Source organism: Agelaius phoeniceus, chromosome 7 (assembly GCF_051311805.1).
Source record: "Agelaius phoeniceus isolate bAgePho1 chromosome 7, bAgePho1.hap1, whole genome shotgun sequence".
Lineage (NCBI taxonomy): Eukaryota > Metazoa > Chordata > Aves > Passeriformes > Icteridae > Agelaius > Agelaius phoeniceus.
Genome location: NC_135271.1, coordinates 45,848,912 through 45,864,216, shown reverse-complemented (window position 1 = coordinate 45,864,216; position 15,305 = coordinate 45,848,912). Strand labels below are relative to the sequence as shown.

General features: G+C 37.3%; 1 protein-coding gene across 5 annotated transcripts in view; it reads left to right on the top strand.

Annotated features, from left to right (window-relative positions):
* Positions 1 to 15,305, top strand: part of LRP1B (LDL receptor related protein 1B) — a 638,345-nt gene that overhangs the window by 611,792 nt on the left and 11,248 nt on the right. For 4 of the 5 annotated variants that reach the window (XM_077181744.1, XM_077181742.1, XM_077181746.1 and 1 more), the window contains 3 exons: positions 3,796 to 3,970; positions 4,606 to 4,710; positions 6,681 to 6,794. In XM_077181744.1, coding sequence (XP_077037859.1) covers positions 3,796 to 3,970; positions 4,606 to 4,710; positions 6,681 to 6,794 — 394 coding nt within the window. The remainder of the gene's footprint in view (positions 1 to 3,795; positions 3,971 to 4,605; positions 4,711 to 6,680; positions 6,795 to 15,305) is intronic. The other variant, XM_077181743.1, reaches the window with a different exon arrangement.

The following is a 15,305-nucleotide window of genomic DNA, read 5'->3' as shown; positions in this document are numbered from 1 at the left end:
AATTGTGTTAAAATCTTCTACTACAACTTGTCATGTGTTTTGTTATGCTGGTAATGAATTGACACAGTTGGTTAAAGAACCTTTTTGTGTCCCTAATCTTTGCAGAAAAAAAAGTGTTTTAAACTACTCCTTTACCTTTGTTTTCGATTCCTAACCCCAGCAAGCAGCAGTTTGAGGATAGCTTGGAGTTTCACAATGCTGTATTTCTTCAGCTGGCTCAAAGATCACCCTGAGTATGGTTACTGGCTCAAAGATCACCCTGAGTATGGTTACTGCCCCATCCTGGTGTTGGAATTGTAAAGGATTTCTGAATCTTACTCTTGTTTAGTTCTCAGGACTTAGGTTCTGTCTTTTGTATCTGATTTTCACCCTGTTTATTCATCCCACTGAGCCATCAGTCTCCTCATTGAGATCATTTCCTGAAGGTTTCTACGCCCTTAGAAAGGCTCTACTCACTTTCTACGATGTCCTCTAATTTTTCACTTCTTTAACAGAGGAGTAAGAAAAGTAGATTATCAACCAATAGGCATTTTGCTCTTCGTTTATATTTCTTTTCTTGCCATGCTTTTGGTTTCTTTCATTATCTCTTTTCAGTAACTCAAGACATTTTAACATAATCTTAAATTTCTTCATTTGGTCATTCATTTAAAAACAACAGTTTGTCTTCCCCATGTCTTTTCAAAAATGATGATTCACAAGCAACCTTCCTTAAGTTAGAACAAATTATTTTTACTGAGATCTGAATAATGTTTTTAAATCATCTCCTTTTTTCTGCTCCTGCTTTTCTTTGACTGTAACTTTCTAAAGGCAAGGACTGTCATAGCCTTGTTAGACTGTCATAGTGCTTGTCAGAGAACATTAAATGTTAAAGCTATCATCTCTCATATACCTTCAGTGAATTTCCTGAAGAAGGCTTGATTTAAGGAAAAAAAGGATGGGAAATTAGCTGTTATAAAGGACTGGTTTAGAATTATCTACAATATAAACAAGTATTTAGTTTTAGAGAAAGGTCTGTCAGACAAGGAAAGGGATAGTGTGTATCTTAAATAGGATTTGTACTGAAGTAAACTGAATATATTTCCAGTTGGGAGACTATGAAATAAATTGAAACCTTTGAATGGAAAACCAGCAGTAATTGTGATTCTCTCCCCCTTGGTATTAAACAAACTGCATGAATCCACAAATAAGTATCTGCAAACACAATTGGGTATTTGAAAATAGTATAGCACATAAATCATGCACAGACAGACATACAGATTAAGGAAAAATATTTACTTGAGGCTTACCCAAAACCAAACAAATTGTTTCTAGTTGAATGCTTCTGCAAACATCCTTTTTTTTTTTAAAGAGAATTAATTTAAATGTAAATTCGGGAATTTAGGGGTACTTTTTAAACAGTGCTTATTATCAGATTTGGATTGTTGGGGAAACTGCCACAATATAGAGACTCAGAGACATTATAAAACACAAAATAAAATTAAGCTTTTGCTGATTTAAAACATAAATCTTATGGGGGAAAAATAAAGTCTTACAATCTTTTAGAGTACTTTTTGCTGCCCAATAAGTTTTGTGATATTATACCAGTCTACAGTTAATAATGTGTATATAAAGCCATATCTGTTATTTTTTTTTTGCTTTATTCACACATGTGCAAGATGTTTTACTTTATTAATTACCTTCACTTTGTATGCCAGGTGGAATACATTAATATGGCATTATTGCAAAGATTGGTTGCCTCCCAGACATCTCTTTCAGTCTGTCTTTGCTGCGATTGAAGGTAGTTCATATGCAAAGGATGACACATGAATGTGTGTAGGTATTTTACTCCTGCTCCCAAGCTTAAAATATTATTAGTAGGGTTTTATGGCAGGGAGAAGACATTTGCTTGCAGTATTACCAGCTTGCAAAGACCTCATTTTCCCCACACTTATCGTCTCCAATTACCCAATGCAGAGTTTCTCCTGTGATTAGTTCACATAAGGGATAATAACCTAAATGAGTGCTCCGTGTCAAGGCACTGGCATGGCTGAAATAAATTTAAGTGACTGAATTTACATAGAATTCTACTAACACTGTGCATGTTATTAAATACACATAAATCTGATGTATTTGAATGTAGCTCCCTGTTTTAAATTCCAGAAAAAAGACACACAGAGTAGCTAAAGTTCATTTCTTGTATCATTTAAGGCCCAAACTACCTTAAAAATAGGAAACATTTTCATGCAGTTAAAATCATTCAAAGTGGATATGGTGATCCCACAAGCTGTGACTTTCTCTGAAACTGAAATCCCTTTTTTTTAGGAGAAAAAAAGAAATAATTTTCTGTCATTTCAACCCAAATGTAGCATAAACATTTTAGATACTTGATTCTTTAGATACTTGACTGTAGGAGTTTATGGCTGCAATCAATCCTTAAAACTAATAATTGTTTTGACATATGACCTTCCTACTCCTATGTATTTGTGTTTTGTGGTTTTGGATTTTTTTTTTTTTAATTGTAATGTGCATGCAAACATATGGCCCTTGCACTGCACTTACATAAAATCACTCCCAGTATTAGCTTTGAAACTGCAGTAGTTTTTGTTCCAAAAACAGGCCCCCTGCTGCAAATTGCCATTCCATACCTGGAACTGGGGAACAAGAAACAATGAACAACTTCATTTAGCATTTTTTAAGCCGCTCTTGTTGCTAATTCCTTAAGCAGCTGAGCCTACAGCCTGCATAGACAGTGGAGATATAAAATGGATATTCAAAGAGAAATAACTCCTCCAACAGCCATGCTCTGTCCCTCAGCAAAACTCTTCCAGCAGTACTCTCTCCTTGGAGAGGAGGAAAAGCAGCACAGAGTAGCATCAGCAAAATGTGTTTCTGACTTTGAGACACCCTCAAGTGATGGCCAGAGAAGCTGTGGCTGCCCCATCCCTGGAAGTGTTCAGGGCCAGGCTGGATGAGGCTTGGAGCAGCCTGGGATAGTGGAAGGTGTCCCTGCCCATTAAGGAGCTTAAATAATGACTTTAAAGAAAAAAACAAATCATGAAATAAAGTTGTCACTACCACATAAATAAAAATTACCACAATGTTAGGATGCCGGTATTTTGTAGCCCTTGGAAGCTTCTTCAGTTAGGCAATTTGATTTTTTTAAAAGGGATGAAAACTTAGACACTTACTGGTGGTTCTGAAGAGTCAAAGAATTTACTACTTGAAATCTCAGTCTTACTGGCATTTAAACAGTCAGATACCATAATGGGGTCTTGCACAGTCTGTGAAGCTTATGCCTGTTTGTAGTACTTTGTAGAACTTATGGATTATGTCTTTATATATTATTATTAGAACTTCATGAAATTTTAATATGTGGATAAATGAAAATAAAACTTAATTATTTCAAAATATCGTTTCAATTTCAGTTTAGCATAATGCTGTTAATGGTAATGTGAATGTATCAGAAGATTTTTATTCTGCCAACGTCCCATTAAATACATTAACATTACTCTGCTTTTCTCATCAGGAGTCTTTATATTATGTGGAATGATGCCATAAATGGTTAGACAACTAGAAAGGAAAAAAAAAACCTCTTATGAGTTTATACTTCCATTTCACTTCCCAGGATTACATTGTTAATATATTATATATCTGTTTATGGGGTATTCTCGATTCCTGTGGTTGCCAGTGAGTCGCCGGCTTCAGCTTCCATTTTGTTTTTACTACAGTACCTTTCAAAACATGGAAAACAACTTATTATTTATTCCTATAATGCTCCTTAATGTCTTTTAGTAATTAGGTCTGGTGCTGTTTCAGATGTCTGCCACCACTACTGCGTGAACTCCGAGTCGTGCACGATTTCGGCCGACGGCCGCGTGGAATGCGTCTGCCCCGTGCGCTTCGAGGGCCCCAAGTGTGAGGTGGACAAGTGCACCCGCTGCCACGGGGGACACTGCATCACCAACAAGGACAGCAGTGACGTGGTGTGCAAGTGAGTGTGTGTGGGAAAGAGGTTTTGTTCCAAATCCCACATTTAACAGCGCTTTGGCTGCGTTGTCCTTGACATCTCCCACACCGTAGTTTGTGCCTGGAGTGGTCATCATGTCACATCAGTTCCTCTGTGTGGCTCCTGCCCGTACCAAACCAACTGCCTCCTGGCTTTCAAAACCAACTCATGGAGCACTCCTCCCTGGAGGAAGCACAATGCAACAGGAAACTGAATGGCTTTTCACTTGGAAACACTGAAATTAATCAAGCTAGCAATGGCGTTCTTCTACACTGTTGAAATTTCTTCATTGTTCTTCAGTGTTGAAAATTCTGCATTATCTGTGACAGTGATAGAGACATACTAAATACTGTTGGAGGCATGGGTAACATGTGCTGCTCTGTTGCTGAGCTATTTGTATTCTAATCGTTTATGTTCATTAAAAGAAAGATTAAATATATATTGTGCAATAATCTCACTGCCCGTGCTAACTTTTCAAACCAGAAACCTAGAATTCTTTCAATCAGTAGATCTTATAATAATATATTAAAATACTGATTTTACAATAAAATGCTCAGATTTACTGAAATACTGATTACACTTTGCTTTTTGCTATTTTTTTTATTTTTTGACCATGGCAGTTGCACTAATGGAAAGATTGCCTCTACCTGTCAGCTGTGTGATGGCTACTGCTACAATGGTGGCACCTGTCAGCTGGACCCAGAGACAAATATACCTGTCTGTCTGTGAGTATCCTGCCTCCTGCAGATCATTATAATGCCTGTGTGACTACAAATAATAAAATTATTGTGCATGTGTCTGTATTTTTGGTCTCTCTAACTGCTGGTTGCAGTTTCAACTTACACTGTTTGTTTTCTAGCTGTTTGTGTAACCTCATGCTTTGCATACCCTTTTGCAAAATGTGTGTTGAAATTTAGAAGTAAGGGCTCCATTGTGAATGCATATAGAGACAAAGATACATCTTTGGAGACTTATAGTAATTTTAGGTCTATTCAGGCATTTTTTTCTGGAATGGAAACTCGAGATTGCCTGTCCTGCTTCTCAGAGGTGGATTAAGTCTTTTTTCCTACAGAGATGGTCAGATTTGAAGGCAAAACCCTTCTCCTGATAGCTGGAGAATAGGAAAAATCATGCCAGTGTTATTTCCCTTATGGAGATATGCTCATGTATTTCGTATTTCTGCCCTAACCTTCCCACTGCCCAGAGTATAGTGGCTGTTCTGGGGTGAGATTGTGCCCTCCTTCCTCTGTCATGGTCAAGAGAGTAATTCAGGGTGCTTTTCCTAAACTCAGACATAAAACGCAAAAGAAATTGGTATTTTGTAGCTTAGGAGTGAAATACTGTTGCAAGCAGAAAAGCCTACATTCTACTCCTTTCTTGAGATCTATGGTGTATCTTCTTTTTCAGCTGCTCAATGTAAAATACTGAAGTAGTCACTGTAGCAAGAAATTAATTTCTTTCCTGCTCTCAGTTATTCTGAGCTACCTAGTCACACTCTTTTTATTTTATTTTTTTTAATTTATTTCCTAAAAATATTCATTTCACAACGGTCTTCCACTTCTCCAAGCAACCTGGAGCTCAGAGCATCCTCCAGGCTGGAAGAGAGAGGTGTTGGAAAAGAATTGGACATGAGTGTCTCATTCCCTGGGTGACATGAGCAAATTATTGCCCAAAGGGATCTGGCACTACAACTTTGTGAATAAAGACACAGCCACTCTTTCATTCTGTTGATGCAGGTGATCTTGAAAGAGAGTTTTATTCAGACTCTCAAAGGAGTTTCATAAATGCCTAGGTTTTGTTAGTCTGACCAGTGGAAGAGATGTGCCATGGGTTCCTCCCTGTGAGAGCTGAAGCACTTCTGCTTGAGAAAAAGGACGCACAATTGTAGTGGCACTACCACTGAAAAATTGTCAATGTATGTTTGCAGGTGCAGGGCTGAAGATAATGTAATTTAGTTTTGCATGGTAGCCCTTATTCATTTGGAAATACTTTTGGTGCTTATTTTTCTCCTTTATTATTTTTTTTCCTGTTTTTACCATTTTGCCTGTTATTTGTCCCTCCTTAAACGTCTTTAGTTGAGGACTAGAGACTGATAAATCCTGTCAAAAGGAGAGTATCACAACTATGATATGTAAGCCCCAAATATGCTGACTAAGCCTGGTGATTCATTTGCTTAAACACCTAGAATGCTATTTTGGAAGCTTGTGACCTTTCATAAATTTTTTTCTTATAAAACTCTCATATTCTTTCTCAATTCACATGGAACACCATAGCATCTCAAGGAAAAAAAAAAAAAAAAAGGTTTTGTTTTTTAATTTGTGTGTGGATTTCCAATACATAAATGCTGCAGCATACACCAACACCACTAACAATGCCAAGAAAATGGCAATGACCATCTTTAAGGCCATTGCAATCTGGATCAATCAATAGAAATGTACACCTGACAACAATACTCTGAGATCCCTTCAGGCAGCACAGGTCCATTGTTTTAAAAACTGTTTGATCATCACTCATGAGCAAACTTTTCAGTGTTGTCAGATGGACCTTCCATGAAAAGAAAATCTTGGTTTTGTCTTCTGTGGGTGTGTGCCCGTGTACGTGTGCGTGTCTTGCCGTCGTTGTGTATAACGCGTTTGAAATCTGTCCAGCACAAGGCAGAATATTTATGTAGGTCTATTTTACTGAAATTCTGCAGATGCTCTGTGGGGTTTAAAAGTCAGCGCTGTGACCAGAAAGTGAACCCTTGTGATTACTACTGTCAGAATGAGGGAATTTGCACTTTAACCACGTTTAATGAACCGAGATGCAAGTAGGTTTAACCTTCCACTTAATGCTGCACATTCTGTGACATCATTCCAGGCCACGGTTCATTGGTTCAAGTCATGCACATTCACATACATTTCACAATATATACTTAATCTGGGGGACCATTTCTATAATACACACTTACCCTTTGAGAGTTGCACTGATGAGTATATTTAAAAATACATTTGGAGTGTGTGTATCATCAGAGGAAGAAATAAAAGGCTTTATTTTACTAAATAAATTGCGAAAAAACTGAAAATGCCACTTGGCCTGTATTGCTCATGTTTTGAGATATTTTTTACCAAGTTAATTCTACATAGCATGAAGTTTAGTGAGCAGTGATATTGCACATATTCTGTAGTCTGACTTCCTATTTCTTATCTGAACAGGGAAGGGAACAAAACAGCTATTTAGGTTCTACTTCGGGAACGAAGCTTGTATTTATAAGTCTTGTTAATTTTTATAGAAATTTTATAGAAACTGTTAAACAAAAGTATATGGGCTACATCATAATGTTGACTTCTCTGGTTAAAAAGAAAATTACATTTGTATGCTCTACTTCTCTAAAGGATTTTAGGTCTGTTTCTTAAAGAGAAAATTTTAATCTTCATCAGGAAAAGAAACAACCGTAGTCTTTAAAAATCCTGTAAGACAGATGTACAGAGAGATACAAAACACCTGTCAGATGAACAAGCATCACTCAGTGGTTGTGATGCAAAAGTCAGTAGTGAAATCGTGAACCAAAGACCTAGACGTGGGAGAAAATGTGAAATTCACACATTTAAATTTCTCTCAGTGAATGACTTATGGAAACACAGAATGCTGTGGGGATGTGATGTGGGTGTCTGGTGAGTAGCAAAGACAGTGACTGCTTAGGGTGAATAATCTAATTTTTTGTTACAACATGGTCTCAGTTGCTTTGTCAATGTTCTCATGCAATGAAACTCTCTGGCTTGAGGTACCATAAATCCATTGGAAACAAAATTAATTTCCTAACTACCACTTCTTAGAGTTGGAAAAGCATGGAGTGGTCAGCAGAGTGTGGGACAGGGGTGCTTGGAACTTTTTGTATCTCCTTGTATCATGCTTGTGTTTTCAGAATCATGCAGCCCCAAGAACATACTGCTGCCTACAAAGTCACACATTGGATGTATCTTTTGTGCTTTTTCTCTCAAATGCTCCATGAGCCATTTGTCCACAGGTCAATGTTTTTCTAAACCAGCCTTTAATTGGGGAGTGGGTGATTTTTAGAAGAAATAGGAGATGCCTGGATTTATTGTCATTCAGCAGGAGCTCTGCTCTCTCTCACAGTCAGCATCAGTTGAGAATGCAAACTTTACACATAATCATGCCCTTATTATCATTCAGTAAAGACAATAGAGAATAAGATTTAGCAGTTCCAAAGGGAAATCCTAAAGCCATAATTATAGAACAACTCTAAGCCTGTAAGAACAGACTCTCAACAGCCTGCACAGCTAGCACACATTTTTATCTTCCTGTCTCAAGGTGTCTTTTTAATGATGAATGCACTAAATGACCTAAATATCACTTGTACTCTGGAAGGAGGAGTTGTGGTTTTCACCTCATCATTTTAGGAATGAATTAAGGCCTTGCTGTGGCTTCATATAAGCCACCAAAAAAAAAGGAGGTTTTATGAGGACTATTGCCAGTTTTAGTGAAAGCTCTGTCATGGTTTCAAATATGCAGAATGTGCTGTGATTTCTCTTTGGACTTCTATGCAATCTAGAATATTAATTCTTCACATTATTTTTCGGTATGTGATGATTGTTATTCCCCCTCTGCCCCACATAATTGTTCTTGCTCAGATACAAAGGTTGTGAGAGAATTTCAGAATGTTAAAATTTGGGATAATGACCTTTTCTGAAAAATGTTCCACTTAGGGTGTCTTAAAGTAGCATAATCTTGTGTATAGTTACTGCCATTCTAGTATTTCCCCACTACATTTTCAAGGCTCTCTTTAGTACTGCTCACTAATGGGTGGGGTCTGTGTGTGATGTGCATAACAGGAGAAGCATGTGAGATATGCCTGAATTGCCCCAGTAAATTCACAAATCAGTTGAAAAAAAAGAATGATCAGGAGATCAGATTCATATGGGAAATAATCAAATGTTTTTTCTGTGTATTTCGCAAACTGTTCATTCCATCTGTTCTATCAGTCTGTCTTTAAATAAATACCTTTAATTATGTCTTTGTTTCCTTCTCACTAATTAGCCACCTGTATATTCACTCCTTCAAGAGAAGCAGGGTTTAGAGAGAGATTACACCTTGTATGATACCAGTGAAGAGAACTGGAAAGAATTGAAACTTTCAAGTACTCAAGAATGGCTCTGGTTGTTGAATGGGCAGGGCTTTCATTACAGAATCTTTAGCACAGAATATTGCTCTCTCTCAGCTTTGTTTCTTTTATACCTTCATCATAGCTATATATTGCTAGAATTCCATTTTTTTTTATTACTATTGGTATTTGTACCTGCACATGGATGTGTTCTATAATAATTATCTAAGAATAAATGTGATCAAATCATAACCCCCTTACACCCTTACACAACACCCTGAGGCATTCTAGAAGTATAAAAATCAGAAGCCAAAGTACAGCATTGCATTAGTTGCCTGTGGCTGGATGTGCTAACTGTTCAGAGGGATTCAAGTGTGTGTTGTATTTCAATATTAGAACAAACATCAGTTCCTCTGTAGTGAAGAACAAGTCATCCTGGAGAGTTAATGAGAAGGCACAGACCATGCAGGAGCTTGGAAGAAAGCCTGAGTTTGGTAACAGAGGAAACTGAAAAGTGAAGGGTGGAGAAAGAATAAATAATTTCATTTCTTAATGGGGAATTTTGCTCATGTAACAGGTTAAGGACTGTGAACAACTGGGGAGAGAGCAAGTTGTGGAATTACCTAAAACTGATAGCAAAGTTTGAACTTGGAAGTGCAGACATGGAGAAAGTAGGAAAAACAGCTCCTGCAGGAGTGAAACAAGCAGGAGAGCTGTTCTTACAGAATCCTGGGATGGTTTTGGTTGGAAGGGACCTTAAAGCTCACCTTGTTCCAGCCCCCCTGCCACAGGCAGGGACACTTTCCACTAGAACAGGCTGCTCAGAGCCCACCCAGCCTGGCCTGGACATTCCAGGGATGGGGCAGCCACAGCTGCTCCGGGAAACCTGGTCCAATATTGCCAGGTTGTTCCTGCCAGGTTTATAGCCAGGAGGCTGGAGAGAGGCACTGTGTGAGGGGAGAGTGTGGGGGTGAGCACCTGAGTGTGTGTGTGTGTGTTTAGGTCCCAGAATTATTCAGGAATAACAGAGTGCATTCCTCTTTATGGAGGAGCTCCCCTGCAGCTCAAGTGCTTCCTGTGATGCTGGGCCTTCCTCCTGACATTCCTCTACTGTTGAAAAATCTTCCCATATGAGCAGTTTTTATGTAAGTGCACATGCAGCTGTACAAGTGCTACATATACACACAGGTTTATAATAAATAAACTCATCATTAAACCAAACCTCTGCTCAAAAAATGTTCAGGTACACCCATGGTCCAGTTGTGGACAAATAAGGGACCACAGCCCCTGACTGGCATTTTCTGGAGGCTGAGTAGAAAAAGCCTCTGTGGTGTAGAACAGTCACAGGATTGAAAAGCCTGACTAAGAGAAGGCCCTGGTAACCCTGAGAGGCAGCAAAAACCAGGAAATTTTTTCAAGTATCCTGCAATAAATGCTTTCCATATGATTTCCTGGGGTATATTTAATGAGCTCCCCAATTGCAATTGCAACAGGAATGTCACAGCATTCTGCCAGTCCTTTGAGAGCTTTCTTTTTCAACTAAAAATATCTTTGTTATAAATATCTTGAAACTGAATGTAATCCGCAGGTTATACCTTTGTATGATAAAGGATCTTTTATCCACTTTGTACCACAAACTAGTAGTAGCTCAAGAACCAAATGAAAACAGGTGTTTGAAGAGTGGTTGTCAGAGGAGGAGATGTTAAGATCTTGGAAAAGAGGAATATGTATCTTTTTCATGGGGCATTTACTAACTAGGCTGTAATGCAGATATCCTTTGTCCATGAGTTTAAAATTGCTCAGATAAAACTCGTATTATATATATATATATATATATATATATATATATATATATATATATATATTTGCTGCTGTGTATCACTGCTTGGGAAAAACATGCTTGGGTTTTTATCTGCCTACTTACCCAGTCTTTTCTCATCTTTTCTTTTTAGTTTTACCATCTCAACCTCTTTTCCTTTTGTTTTATTGCTCAGTGTAATTTCAGCTACAGTAGTAGTCACCTGTACATGCTTTTATATATTTTCTGTTATTATTTTTAGTATTTGTATGGCTTCTGTACTGTATACATATTGCTAATTGCATGGTGGTTAAAGACTCTCAGTTCCTTCTTTTTCTTACCTTTGGATGAGTGAGGCTGAGTGGCACTTGGAAATTGTTCCTTACACTGAGCATCATGCAGCTGTGAATAATCCTTTGTACATAGTAAACTCATGCCCAAATTAAAATTAATTTTTTAAATCACTTTTTTTTTCCCCACATATATTTTGACTAAATTTCAGTGGGTTTTTGGTCATCCTGAAAAGAAATTTTTTATTGTTTTGCTTGCTTTTGAATGATGTTATTGTCCTATTCTGAATGTATTGGATTGCAAGGTAATTTGTATTTCATTTTCAGGTAGCAAGTATAAATTTTGTATCCCTTAGCTTCTACATTATTTTCTTTCTATGATGTTGAGGAATGCTCATTAGACAAAACTACTAAAATGTGGTTTCTTCACGTATAAAATGATCATGGAAAAGTTGCTACTTGAAAATAATGAAAACCTACAGTAGAGGGGAAGCTGCAGAATGTGCAATTATTGATCAGCCCTGGGTTGGGACTTGTCTTTATCATAAAATTGCTTTAATTTAGAGAATTAATCAGTGGATTTAACTTTATTTTATCAGCTCCCTGTATGAACAATGCATATCTTCAGAAGTATTCCTAAATTTATTATAAGGAACAGTTTAATTATTTGGTTTAGTGCAAGGCTTTTATCATCCTCTGGCATCCTAGAGTTTTGTGGAAAAGGGAATTTTGATTTCTCTCTTTCAATGCAATTTAATGTAGATAGTAAATAACTGTAATCCAGATGTTTCCTTGTCTTATAGTTTTAATATTAATGATAAGACAAGTTCCAGTGAAATTTTAATGTTGAGTGTTCTTAAAATAGTGAGGCTAGATACTTTCATTAGGATGTTTTAGAATATATTGCTATGTCAAGACCAAAGTTAAAAAAAATACTTTTTAAAATGAAGAAATATCATTTATAGCTAAGAAACCTTTTCAGTTCCCCTTCCACCTCTGTTTTGTAAGAACTGTTCCACAGTTTCTTGTACACCTCTAGACTAATCTTGCAATGTTGTTGTCATTTTTGGATCTGCACTGGTGTATTGAGTTGGAAAACAGTTATCTACAAAAGCACTTTTAACTGCATGTTATGCCATCTGTATTATATTTTTATGATAATGCCTGTGGCACAAAGAGGGAGAAAAAAGGAGAAACAAACTTTTTTAAAAATTGCACCAAAATTAGCTCTTTTTTTACTGTTTTTTTTTCTATTTATTCAGTCATTTCTTAGTCAAATGGTCAAGTGTGTGAATAATGGAGCTTAGAAAGTTTGCTCACACTGACCTGTAAGGGTTATACAGAAATAGACAAGAGAGACATTTCCTGTCATGAATGGACTCTGTAATAACAGCATGATCAGAAATGTAAATATCTCCAGTCTAAACATTCCTCACTCCAAGTGCAATACCTTCATGACCTCAATTGAATACATATTTTAAAAAACATCTCTCTTTACAAAATAGATAATTCCCATGGCACAGGCATTTAGTACCTCAGAGGCACTTCCCAAGCACTCATCTCTTTATAAATGTGGAACTGAATTGTTGCAGAGAGAGCTGCAGCAGTTTTATTAATGACCTTGGCAGCAGAATGTGTGCAACCTTTATTTTTTACTTTTACTCACTCTCAGTTTTCATACGGGCATCCCCTGTGGAACTGCTGCCCTTTGATCTCTCTCTGGTTCTGCTGGGAGCTGGAGATTTGCACCTGAGATGTTTTCTGCACCACTCAGCTGACTCCAGCCTGTCCTTCACTGTCAGCTTCCCCATCTGTTTCCATCTGTATTTGTCTGGGAGTGACTCAAATCAGGCATTTCCACTGTTCTCTCTCCTGAGTTTGTGATGATGTGAACATCTTTGATGAGACAAAGTGGCTTTATGTGGTTCTGCTTCATTAGTGCCTTTTTGTTTGCTCATAGTGTGACGGTGTTCACAGGGGTCTGAGGGTGAGGGAAGAGATGAGGATCTGACTCCATGTTGCAGAAGGCTGATTTATTATTTTATGATATATATTATAGTAAAACTATACTAAAAGAATAGAAGAAAGCATGTCATCAGAAGGCAAGCTAAGAATAGAAAAAGAAAGAATGATAACAAAGGCTTGTGTTTCAGACAGAGAGTCCGAGCCAGCTGGGCTGTGATTGGCCATGAATTAGAAACAACCACATGAGCCCAGTCCCAGATGCACCTGTTGCATTCCACAGCAGCAGGTAACCATTGGTTACATTTTGTTCCTGAGGCCTCTCAGCTTCTCAGGAGAAAAACTCCTAAGGAAAGGATTCTTCATAAAAGATGTCTGTGACACTACTGCAAATGTCCTGTCTGACCATACAGCCCTTGAAAATGGCACAGAACAGCTCCTGGTACCAAAAAGTTTGGGAAAGGACAAACCACTGCACATCCAACTCAAGCAGGAGTCAGTTCCCATGCTAGGAACTGAGCAGTCTGAATTTAGATGTCCTGACACCAGAAAATGCTGTTATTAAGAGCAATTTCTCTCTGCAGACAACTGAAACTGGTGGAGATCTGCTCATTTCCCATCTTCCTGCATGAACAGTTGTCCATGTCCCAACCCCATCATTATTCATGTGCCTGCTCATGGCTGATTTGCTCTGTCAAATTCCCTTGCAGAAAACATCCCTTTCCCCTGGGCTCAATTCCTTTTTCTCCTCTGTCTGCACAAGACAAGCCTTTACACCTTGCTGGACCATCAAAGGGCAGCCATTTCCCCTCAAAGTGCAGAAGGAAATGACTGCCATCCTTCCAGCTTCAGTCTCTTTAAAGTTTATTGGAGAAAGCAAGCATTTGGAAAAAAAAATTAAAATATAGTGGCAACTAACAATGTTTTTATGAGAATGCTGTCAAATGCCTCAGGTGTTTCAATATTGCTGATTTTTTTGCAATTAGAATGACAAGATAGGTAAAGAATTTCTAATATGTTTGCCTTATTTTTTCCTCTGTTTACTGCATATCTAGCTGTAGGATTCTTTTCTTCAGCAGCTGTTTTGATATCATGTCTGCTATAGGGTTTTGAAGAATGTAATTGTACATTATACAATTTTCTCATGAGCTTGTACTTGAATGCTTCATGGTGATCCTTTCGCTAGTCTCACTATCTTATGTTCTCTAAACTGTTTTTATGACAGATTTATCATAATGATTTTATATACAGTGGAAGCATTTGAAACATTTAATATAAGAATTTAGTTGCAAAGTTAGATATATCTAACTCGAAAATATTTCTTTTCCCTTCACTAGTGTATTATTAAATGCAAATTGCCTGTCATCACAAGTTTTAATTGCATGAGCTGAATCCTGATCAGGAATGATGCAAAATATTCAGGAAGAAATAGAAAGACTTTGTTTCATGTTTGTCATGTGCCAACAGCTTGGAGCTGAGTAGAATATTCTAAGTATAAAGATATATAATGTTTCTCTACAAGAATGGAGACCCTTATTTTGCAGCTGTATGTTGAAAATTGATATTTTTAAAAAGCAAATTCCTTGAACAGTATCTTAGTAAGGTAAGCTGTCAGTGCAAGAATTTTTTTCTTACATAATTGCTAAAAAGAGATCTGGAAAGAAAAAGGAACAGATGCATCTTTTGAAAGATTAAAGTTGTGTTCCCTGTGACTTGCAGGGTGCTGAAGTGATGGTTAGCAGGTGGAAAAGTCAGTTGGGTTCAGTTATAAAATATATCATTGTGAAGCATGTGTGTAATTAGGAATTGGGGGTTCTTTGCAGTGAGGAAACCTAAGTGTGTATTTGCCATATTTATTTAATAAGCAAACTTATTTCAATGAACATGAAGAACTTCTAAATTATAATGCAATTTAGCTAGTGTGTGGCAATATATGAATCAGTTAGCAATAATAATCAATATATTTAAAAAATCAATAATGCTTCTAAAGACCCTCTGCAGAGCTTAAGCGCTTTCATAGTGTATCCTACCAAAAATTAAATTAACTTTCCAAAAGAAGTTCAAGCTTAATATGAAACCCAGTAAAGAAATTTATCTGAATGTCAGGTTGTGCTGGAAGAGGTTTAGGAGCAAGGAGAGAAACAAGCCAGTCTTCTGCAGTGATCTGCA